Genomic DNA, 11234 nt, shown 5'->3' on the forward strand with positions numbered 1-11234 from the left:
CTTCTCACTTGCCCTAGCTGTTCCTCAGGCAGATGTGGTATCTTCCCTGGAAGCCTAAGATGTTTAAGATGAGTACTCGAGAGCAATGCCAGGTAAGTAATTCCAGGCAGTCAGTTCCTGGCTGAAAGCTTGATTCCATGTGCTGACTGATTGCTCTCTTTCTCCTTGTCTTGCAGGTAAGAACAAGGCCAAAGGAAAAGACAGGGAAAAAGCATGATATGGGATACTCTTGCTTTTAACCCTGCTGATATGAGATATTCTTGCTCTAGTATAGCTTGTTTACAGAGGTATTATCGGGGGGAAAGAAAACTGAAAATTTCGAAAGGCTTCGTTGGGAGTGCCCTCTCAGATAAGAGGAAGGGTTGAGCATTTTTGCAGGTCTGCCTGTCCGTTGGGGATGGAGGTCGACATATATAGGAGTCTCCCTAACATCAAGTAATAATGCTATTCCTTTACCCTGCTTGGTCATAGCACGGTAGTGGGAGCTGTCAGCTTCACATGTTTTAACTCTGTCAGAGCACTTTGAAAAAGTGGTCTGTGGTATCTGGAAAGCTGATGTTGCGTGTGAAGATTACAAATAAGCTTTATCCAAGGAGATCCAGCTCTTGAAGTTGGGAAAGTGGTGCCTCTTCGGTTTTCGAACAAGCAATCCTGTCGGGGATCTGGCTCTCGAGATTCGGAGAACGATGCCTCTTCGATTTTTGAGAAAGCAATCCTGCTGGGGGTCTGGCTCTCGAGATTCGGAGAGCAGTGTCTCTTCGATTTTTGAGAAAGTAATCATGTTGGGAGTCTGGCTCTCGAGATTCGGAGGGCGGTGCCTCTTCGATTTTGGAGCAAGCAATCTTGTTGGGAGTGTCTTCTCGAATGTGAATAAAGGTTGGGCATGTTTGCTAGTCTACCTTGCCACGAAGCACAGAGGTTGACACACATGGACTTTCCAACTATCCAGCAGTGGTACTGTTCCTTTACCCTCTCTTCGATTTTTGAGAAAGTAATCATGTTGGGAGTCTGGCTCTCGAGATTCGGAGGGCGGTGCCTCTTCGATTTTGGAGCAAGCAATCTTGTTGGGAGTGTTTTCTCGAATGTGAGTAAAGGTTGGGCATGTTTGCTAGTCTACCTTGCCACGAAGCACAGAGGTTGACACACAGGGACTTTCCAATTATCCAGCAGTGGTACTGTTCCTTTACCCTCTCTTCGATTTTTGAGAAAGTAATCATGTTGAGAGTCTGGCTCTCGAGATTCGGAGGGCGGTGCCTCTTCGATTTTGGAGCAAGCAATCTTGTTGGGAGTGTTTTCTCGAATGTGAGTAAAGGTTGGGCATGTTTGCTAGTCTACCTTGCCACGAAGCACAGAGGTTGACACACATGGACTTTCCAATTATCCAGCAGTGGTACTGTTCCTTTACCCTTGTGGGTAATAATATGGTAGCTAGACCTTCAAAATTTATGTGTCTAAACTTTGGTAGTGTTGTTTCTTTGCTATTCTTTTACCCTTCTTGGTCAGAGCGATGTAGTGGGAGCTGCAAGCTTCACGTGTCTCAACTTTGTCAGAGAACTTTGGCAAAGTTATCTGTGGTACCCATGAGCTACTGTTGCGTGTGGGAAGTGGGTGATTGAACAGTATGATTCATGTGCTTTCTACTTTGCCAGAAATCTTCGACAGAATGCCCATAATTTCCGCAAAGCTGAGTGTGCGTGTGACAGGTGCTGACGAGGCTGGAAAAGTAGGTGCCTCTTCGTTTTCTGAGATCGGCCCTCGTGGTCTCTGAGCAGCCCAGCTTTTGAGAAAGCAAGCCTCTTCGATTTCTGAGATCAGCCTTCGTGGTCTTTGAGCAGCCCAGCTTTTGAGAAAGCCAACGCCTCTTCGATTTCTGAGATCGACCCTCGTGGTCTCTGAGCAGCCCAGCTTTTGAGAAAGCAAACGCCTCTTCGATTTCTGAGCAGGCGCCTCTTCGATTTCTGAAGCTTCGTCGAGTGCAGATTTTTATAAGGGCTGACATTAAGTTCCAAAGCACACTTGAATATCCACCAGTAGAAGCTCCATTCTTGCACTTCTAAGATCTTGATTTGTCCGACCTCTTCTCTCTTCAACACCTTTGAAAATGTATGGCCCCTCCGACCGTCGTTTTGACTTGAACCTTGTTGAAGAGGTAGCCCCGCCTTCTCCAGACAACATATGGCGCCCATCCTTCGTCTCCCCTACTGGTCCTCTTACCGTTGGGGATTCCGTGATGAAGAATGATATGACCGCTGCGGTAGTGGCCAGGAACCTTCTCACTCCCAAAGATAACAGACTACTTTCCAAACGGTCTGATGAGTTGGCTGTTAAGGATTCTCTGGCTCTCAGTGTTCAGTGTGCAGGTTCTGTGTCTAATATGGCCCAACGCCTATTTGCTCGAACCCGCCAAGTTGAATCATTGGCGGCTGAAGTGATGAGTCTCAAACAGGAGATTAGAGGGCTCAAGCATGAGAATAAACAGTTGCACCGGCTCGCACATGACTATGCTACAAATATGAAGAGGAAGCTTGACCAGATGAAGGAATCTGATGGTCAGGTTTTACTTGATCATCAGAGATTTGTGGGTTTGTTCCAAAGGCATTTATTTCCTTCGTCTTCTGGGGCTGAACCGCGTAATGAAGCTCCAAACGATCAACCTCTGATGCCTCCTCCTTCTAGGGTTCTGTCAAGTACTGAGGCTCCGAATGATCCCCCTCCGGTGCCTTCTCTTTCTGGGGCTCTACCGACTGCTGAGACTTCTTCTAAGCAACCTTTGTGAAGGCTCCCTCTTGTTTGTTTATTTTGACTCAAGTATATGTACATATTTGTAACTGATCGGGGATATCAATAAATCAGCTTTCCTTCATTTCAACGTATTGTGTTAAATACACCAAAGCCTTCTTCGCTAAGTTCTTTGAATTTTCTTTTGTTGAAGCTTGTATGTTGAAGCTTTGTGAGTGGGGCATGTAGGTTGAGGTAGTGTTCCCTTAATTTCCCGAGTGAGGAAAACTTCTCGGTTGGAGACTTGGAAAATCCAAGTCACTGAGTGGGATCGGCTATATGAATCTTAGAACGCCATTGTGTTCTGTCCTGTGTCATGTCCTCCGTTAGATCCAAGTACTCTAAGTCTTTTCTTAGGGTCTCTTCCAAAGTTTTCCTAGGTCTTCCTCTACCCCTTCGGCCCTGAACCTCTGTCCCATGGTCGCATCTTCTAATCAGAGCGTCAGTAGGCCTTCTTTGCACATGTCCAAACCACCGTAACCGATTTTCTCTCATCTTTCCTTCAATTTCGGCTACTCCTACTTTACCCCGGATATCCTCATTCCTAATCTTATCCTTTCTCGTGTGCCCACACATCCAACGAAGCATCCTCATCTCCGCTACACCCATTTTGTGTACGTGTTGATGCTTCACCGCCCAACATTATGTGCCATACAGCATCGCCGGCCTTATTGTCGTCCTATAAAATTTTCCCTTGAGCTTCAGTGGCATACAGCGGTCACACAACACGCCGGATGCACTCTTCCACTTCATCCAGATATAGCGGAAGCTCTGAAAATGATACGAATACGTCTCATTATTAAAACCGCAGCTTTAAACAATGACTTGAACATCAACCTCTAGATATACTAAAGGTATGCCTGAAAAATTCATCCCAGTAGAGTGAATAAACTAGTGTTGTAACACAATCATATATGAAATTACCCATTTGGAATATGCAATGTAAATCAACTACCCAAATAATGGGAAAATTCAGAAACCATATTCAGTAAAGGCAAATCACATTACCAGGAGCACGTAAATACTCCGAGATTACGTACTGATGCCATAGTCAATTGCAGAAATTATTTAAAATAAAAGAACCATTTTTTGTTCACTCGGCACATAAGTTTTTAAATATATCATTTTGAAGAATCAACAGATAATTGATAGTGTACCAGCAGGTGAGCGGAAGTCATAGTATGGGACCTTAAAGGCTGGTTCAGAACAAATATCAGCTTCTGAAACTATAGAGGCTATCACAGCACTAAGTATGACCATAGAAGTGGTATTCACAAGTGAAATGGATGAGGAATTAGGTGGTGATGGACCGGAAACAGCAGCATTAAACCCTGTCAAAACAGAACAACAATTACAATGAGGGCATACATTTATTGATAATGGCAGCATAGATATACACAAAACTGAATACCAACCAGAAGCAATTCCAGCAGCCACATGAGAGAGCCTTCTTTGTGAACTTTTATCAAACACATCACCAATACCCTTGGCTATAGAAGTTCCAATCTCAACGCTAGGACCTCGAGACCTAACGAGTTCCCAGTCCCAAGTGCGACACAAGCAGCAATTGCCTTGACAAAAGGACACGATGCAGCCATGAAACCATCAAAAACCGAAATAGGCATTCCCATTTTCACTAATAAATTCTCTCCTTTTTCTCCTCCTCGCTCATTGCCTTTGTTATCTTGTGAACCATCCTCAAAAGCATCTCGAAACAAGTTTATTATGGCAACAATCAAACTGTTAAGGGTAATAGAGGATCACCATATCAAAGTGCACTCAAGGCACCAGATTAGTGCTTACCATAGTGGTTAAGTAATTAGTAGATAAGACTGTCATGTAAGATTGGTGACTAGGCAATAGACAGTTATTTATATGTCTATATCCTTTTGTATAGTGCATTGTGAAAGTTAATGAGAATCTTTCTTCACATATTCATTCTCTCTCTGCAAATTCTCTCTCTCTCTCTCTAAATCTCTTGATTACTGCAAGATATTAGACTTCTACACAAACCCCCAGAAGCTGGAACCAGAATCACCTGCTTCTACGTACCTCCCATGTACTCCCTTCTAAGCCACGAAGCTCCCCGTTGCCGCATCCCACCCCAGAACACGTCACATATCTCATGAACCTTCCCATTCATGTCAAAATCTCAGAAAAAGCTCAAAACTTTATGTATAACGAAGCAAGAAAAAAGCAAAGAAAAAATGGGTAATGAGTGACGGAACCTGAGGTTCCGACCCAAATTGGAAATGGGGGAGTAGCCCGACTCCTTATAAGTTAATGCAAGGTTCCTTAACTTCCCGATGTGGTACAGTTTTTCATACCCTCACGCGCCCTCACATGTTGCAGGACTCAAGCCAAACAGATGGAAAACACACATCCTAATGCATCTCATGAACATTTACAATTTGTGTAAAATTTCAGATAAAAGCTCAAAACTTTGCAAACAAGCAAGCAAGAAAAGCAAAAATGGACAATTGAGTAATGGGTAAAAATCAAACATAGAGGACGACGCCGATTCCGGTGAGCAGACCCACCAAGCTCGACGACAGCACTATCGTCCAGTTCCCTCGGCCACGGCCTTGTATTCTGTTTTCATCTTCCCCTTCTTCTTGTTCTTCTCCTTTGTCATCGTCATCGTTTTGTTGTTTTTGTTGCTGGGTTTGTTGGTTTTGAGGAAGGGAGAAAGGAGGTCTGAGAGTCAGATCTCTGCCATCTTCATCTTCCCCTTCTTCTTGTACCTAGCACTGGCATTTTTGGTGTTGATTGTTCTTGTTTGGGTGTTTGATGTGGGAGAGAATAGGAGGAGGGTTTTTCCCGGCGGTGATGAAGACGGAGGAGGTGGAGAGGCCAGGGTACATAAATGGCGGTGGAAGTGGGCGTTGGGGAAGCGCCGTATGCAGTCCAGGCCTCCCATTAGCTGCTACACCAGTTGAGCCAACTGTTCAGTGGGGAAAATTTTTAGTTGTGACGGGAACACGGATAATACACCATTTGTTTTTATTTTTATGTAAGTAGTTGAAAATTTTAATTTTTAAATTATTAACCTTTTAACACACATATTTAACCATTTACTTAAAGACATGTAGTACATCGTCTTGTGTGACGGTCACATTGAAAAATCTTTCACGACCAGCTAATGGATGAATGTCTGACAAAATAATTAAGTCATATTCATATTAATATAAAATAATATACATTAATTTCCTTTTCTTTTCGTATTAACCAAATCAAGGATTATTTTAAAGAAAAATTAATGAAAATGATTTGAAAAATTTTAAGTTTTAAAGATAAGGATAAAATAAAGGGTAAAGTAAATAGTACCATGATTAACTTTTTAGTGTAAAAATATGATTTTTTGTTAAAATGAATAGTACCGAGAACTTTTCGTTAAAGTTCCCTTATTTTAATAGTAACTTATTAAATATAGTCCATGATTGGAAAACGACATTTGATGTATCAAATCGTATTTTCAACAAGGTTTTAAAAAACGTTAGGCGCTAGTCGGGCGGCCGGCTGGCGCCTAGACGGATTTAGTTAAATTTCTTGTATATCTTGTAAATAAGTGCATATTAACACTTACAAAAAATTATTCTTGTATATCTTGGAATAAATATATTATATACCATATAAATTAGTTAAATTTATTTAATAGTAGATGACTAAATATTGAGGAAGACATTATTTAAAAAATATATACATATCTAACATAAGAGTATAATATAATGAAAACTAATGAAGAGGGCTTGAAAACTTTAAGTTTTAATGATAAAGACAAAATAAAGGGTAAAGTGAATAGTACCAGGATTGACTTTTTAGTGTAAAAATGTGGTTTTTCGTTAAAGTGAACAGTACCGGATGCTTTTTGTTAAAGTTCCCTATAATATAAGCTGATTTTATTTTGATCATAAAAAGAAAAATAATAAAATAATGTAATGCAATAGTGTAATATAGACTTTAAAGAGATAAAGATGTCAAATATGTAGGTTGTAGAATGCAAAGTCAGACATCGGACGCCTAGAGGGACTTGGATTGTCTGCCCTCTAATTGTGGTGCCCTCCCCGTGCCTTCCTGTTTTTGTGGTTACGGTTAAACCAAACCACGTCAACATTTTATATTACTATTTCTTTTTGTTTTATTATTTTTATAAAAAATAATATAAAATATTGACGTAGCTTAACCGTGACCACACAAAACAAGAGGGCATGGGGAGGGGGAAGGCAGACAATCCAAGTCCCGCATAGAGATGGGGAGCTACAACAATCCTTAATAGCAAAAGTACACCTAGGGACTCACAGCCCATGTTTTTTTATGAGAACAATAAATAGCTAGGTACTGACAGCTCTTTTTTTTTTTGAAAACATCATCTTGATGCTAGCTGTCCAAATGTGATTGGACAAAATTAAAAAATTAATTAAATAGAAAACTTTGATAGTGGTCACGTGAATGAAAGGAAGAGAGAGAAACTTAATTTCTCATCTTCTTCCTTTTTCGTCTTCGCAAGAACACAGAACCAGCAACCCAGAAAGTTTAGAACGTACTGCATTCATCCTTTCTCAAGCTCGAAAATAGAAAAAAATTGAGATTCCAGACCGCCTAGGCCAACCAGTCGGCCGCCCAAGGGGCGCCCAGGCCGCCTTGACGCCCGCCTAATCCCTTTGCCAATTTTCCTTCCGATTAATAGTTAATCTCGGCGACTGACCACCGCCCAGCGCCTAGGCTCCGCCTAGGCCAATTTTTAGAACACTGGTTTTCGGTACACTGAAAAATGCTCAACCTTAATATCTATGTTATAACACCAAATTCCCAATTAGAATCCAAGTTATGTCCATATTCATAACTTAAAAAGTTTACGCACACGTGCAACTGTTCTTAACATTTGCATATAAGAAGGTACAACTATTCATACTAAAAAATAGTTAGGAGCACAAAAATTGACATGTACTTGATAAAACTCAAGAAATTCGTCTTAGTGATTGAGACATTTTTGCTACAATTGAGAACAAAAGAAGCTTCCACAACGGAATTGCCCACTTCAATCTAGAGTGGCTGACGACATACGTCAAACTAACATATACACTTAAAAAAAAAAAAAAAAAAAAAAACTAGACAAGGTTGTAGCTCCAATTAAGAATGCATTACATTATGTGTCAATGTTTACTAATTACATCAATTATTAGGCCGGTTCTTTGATTTTGATTTGAAACATAGTGCTACTTCAATGATCCCCAATGTTTTATTTAATAGACCTTTCCATGCACATCATGTAATGCAAGAAGTTTCAGGGACTAATTAAATAGCGAAAATGAGGTGATCACAAAAGGGATCAATCAAAATGCCTTAATTGTACCAACTAATGAAGTTATTTGAAGGGTTTATAATCATATTTAGAATGCCAATCATTGATCGTCCCCTTAAAGAAAAAGAGGACGTGAAACCGACGAAACGTGAACACAACACCGTCCGTGGACATGAACTGCTTGTTGGCCATGATAAGAGTAGTTAATCTATATGGGTGTGTATAGATTATCAATTAGGTTTCTTCTTTAGAAAAATTTACAGAACAATGTATAAATATACATCTGCGATTTACAATCTCACAATATAACATATCAAATATCTGACAAACAAATGACTCTAATTTCTAAATTGTAACTTCCTTCTCAATCTCGCATTAAATTGTAGCTTCCTTCTCAATCTCGCATTAAGTTGACAAATCGAAAACATAACCTTGCAAACCAACTCTGATTTCTAAATTGTATTTGTTGTGGTAGTACCTAATGGGCCGGGCTTATTAGGACAAGTGGCAATTTTGAAATATAACACAAATACAGCACCATTTTTGTCACAAAAAATAAAAACGAAAAAGCATCGCTTTTCGACCCCAAACTATTGGCATCGCTCGGTGTCTCCGTCGTCTTCTGATTTTCCTCCGAATAGGAGAAGAAAGGCAACCAAATCTTGGTCCTCCGAATTCGTGGTTTTCTGATTCTTCCCGGCGCTCCTTACGCGTACTGCAGCCTGAGCGCGCTGCGCTCTCGATTGATTCCGTGATCTGATCTTCCGCGAATCGCAATCCGACGGTGGCGATGGCATCGCCGCAGAACCAATCGGCGAATGTGGATCTCTTCGATGCGTATTTCCGACGGGCCGATTTGGACCGCGATGGCCGGATTAGTGGCAATGAAGCCGTCGCTTTCTTCCAGGGAGATGCTTGCGCAGGTACTCTCTATATATATATGTATATGCATGTGTATATATGTATAATTGGATGTGTGTGTATGATTATATTTGTGTTCCGAATCAGATTGATTTTGAATTTGTAGTCTAATTGTAGTTGAAGTGGTAAATGTGAGTTCGGGATGTCTTAATTCTCTTATCTAAGCTGAAATTTTTATTTCGTGTTGGTATTTTATGTTAAATATTGATTATATGAATGCACTTTCTCATTAGCTTGAATTGCTGAACATAACAGGCTCAATCAAGCATATTTTTCTACGAGATGCTTTGCTGCTGGATGTTCATTCTTTGCATGATGTGTTCTAATTTTGATGTAAAAACTTACATATGCCATAGATACTTTGTAGATATAAAATTTAATTTGTGATTGGGAGTAATCTTTTGCTGGCCAATTGACATACGAACATCCATAAATATATACTATTAAATTGAGTCATGTCTAAATGTGCAGTCTAGATTGATAGAATGACTACCCATCATGCCACATTATCTTTGATGGAGCGGTTTAGGGAGGGACGCCCTCTTCCAGCAGTGCTACCAAGCAATGTTATGTTTGATTTATCCAATATTTTTCAACCTGCAAATAATTACTCCAATGCAGGCAATGTAGCCTGGAGACCTGCTTCTCGTATTCATCCATAAAACAAAACACTTTTATATTTTGAAACATGTCTTTCTTTGATGGAGAATAGTTTCTTATTTTTCACTTTAAAAGGCTTTCAACAACAGCAACTGATGCCTGGTCTTGGTGCTCGGCACATGGCACCCCCAGCTGGAGGATGGCCACCGAAGACAGTTGCTCCTTCTCATGCTGAGGAAAAGCAGCAGGCCAATTAGCGGAAACCCAGAGTACCGGAATTGGAGAAACTTCTTGTGGCTCAACTGAGTACAGATGAAGTTAACTCGCTGAACTCAAAGTTCAAAGAAGCAACTGAAGCTGATAAAAAGGTACTTAGAACCTTAATGTTTCCCCAATTTTTTCATCTTGAGCAGCAAAGTTATGTGTGCATGTTACTTCCTGATAAGTGTCAAATCATAACAAATATCCCAGAGACTTGGGGAAAGAAATCTTGGATGCTAGAGAGAAAATTGAATATTTCCGGGTCAAAATGCAGTTCAGCCATCGAACTTGTAATATATCTTTTGTATTTCATTTCTTTGTGTATGCATCTCGTTTTTTCTTCTTCATTTCTTCCCTTAGCTTGTAGCGCGATGTATAATTTTTCTCCTTAATTTTGGAATGTTCCTAGTCCTATTGAAGCAAAGAGCCCTATAGTTTTATTGTTGTTACAAATTCGATGATTGTATTATTAAACTGGGGCTGTGCCTTTCTTTTTTCAGCCTTAATTTGCTGTAATTTTTTACCCTCTCTAATAAAATTTGTTTCGCTAATCTTTGGTTGGTGCAAACAAGAACACTGAGTTTTGCTGGTGTTAGTCCAATCGGGCCATTCATATTTGTTGCTCGTTGCAGTTCAGCCATTGAACAATCGCATATTTTTGTCGTGTTGAATGTTCAAACTATTGCGCTTGGTTGTGAGATTTTTACTTTGCCCTGGCATGGTGTTGTTAATTAATGTCTATGTTTATGATATAAAGGTAAATCAAGTTTTAAAGATAACAAATAGGCTATTATACACTTGTCCATAACTAGCGCTTTAATGTATAAAGCATAAACAATACCAAAATAATAAAAGCCTTGCCTATTTGTTGTCTTATTTCTTGGTCAGATAAGTGAGCTATCAAAGTACAAATTTGCCTTAAAAGTTTTTCCTAATTCCATTGGATAATGATGCTTAAGATTGTTGGATTAAAAGTCCCAATCATCATCAGTTCCACTGAATTCAGACCCATGATCATCACTTGAATCATCTTCGGTTGCACCAACTTCAGACCCATGATCATCACTTGAATCATCTTCGGTTCCACCGACTTCAGACCTATGATCATCACTTTCATTTGCTTCAGACTCATGACTTGATCCACTAACTTGAGGCTCATCTCCTGATCCACCACCTTTGGAATCATCTTGTCTTGTTTCTTCTTCTACTTTTGGTCCCCTCGACATGAACACATGACCAATTTTGAATTTCTCAGCATCTTCGGCATACAATGGGCATATACCACAGCTTTCCACCTTCATATCGGAAGCCGGGCAGAAGAAGACAACAGAGGCCTCTTTGGCAAGTTTGTAAACATCAGGGGAGCAGTTTT

General features: G+C 40.2%; 3 protein-coding genes and 1 pseudogene across 14 annotated transcripts in view; 2 read left to right on the forward strand and 2 right to left on the reverse strand.

The window, feature by feature from the left end:
* Positions 1-11234, forward strand: part of LOC126621385 (histone deacetylase 19) — a 93013-nt gene that overhangs the window by 6686 nt on the left and 75093 nt on the right. The gene's annotated exons all lie outside the window — the stretch shown is intronic.
* On the forward strand, positions 336-3531 carry LOC126621404 (uncharacterized). The gene is made up of 2 exons (XM_050289914.1): positions 336-876; positions 1095-3531. Exon 2 carries the CDS (start codon positions 2102-2104, stop codon positions 2774-2776), a length of 675 nt encoding a protein of 224 aa, XP_050145871.1. The 5' UTR covers positions 336-876; positions 1095-2101; the 3' UTR covers positions 2777-3531.
* The window catches only part of LOC126621419 (chloride channel protein CLC-e-like), an 84915-nt pseudogene continuing 77219 nt past the window's right edge, over positions 3539-11234 (reverse strand).
* LOC126621357 (disease resistance protein RUN1-like) overlaps positions 10587-11234 on the reverse strand; it is a 142361-nt gene continuing 141713 nt past the window's right edge. Inside the window, exon 14 of the mRNA XM_050289795.1 lies at positions 10587-11036. Coding sequence (XP_050145752.1) covers positions 10831-11036 — 206 coding nt within the window. The 3' untranslated portion in view covers positions 10587-10830. The remainder of the gene's footprint in view (positions 11037-11234) is intronic.

Source organism: Malus sylvestris, chromosome 5 (assembly GCF_916048215.2).
Source record: "Malus sylvestris chromosome 5, drMalSylv7.2, whole genome shotgun sequence".
Classification (NCBI taxonomy): Eukaryota; Viridiplantae; Streptophyta; class Magnoliopsida; order Rosales; family Rosaceae; genus Malus; species Malus sylvestris.

Bases quoted from the DNA above. Each gene is read 5' to 3' on its own strand.
- LOC126621404 (XM_050289914.1), top strand. From the start codon at position 2,102: ATGTATGGCCCCTCCGACCGTCGTTTTGACTTGAACCTTGTTGAAGAG.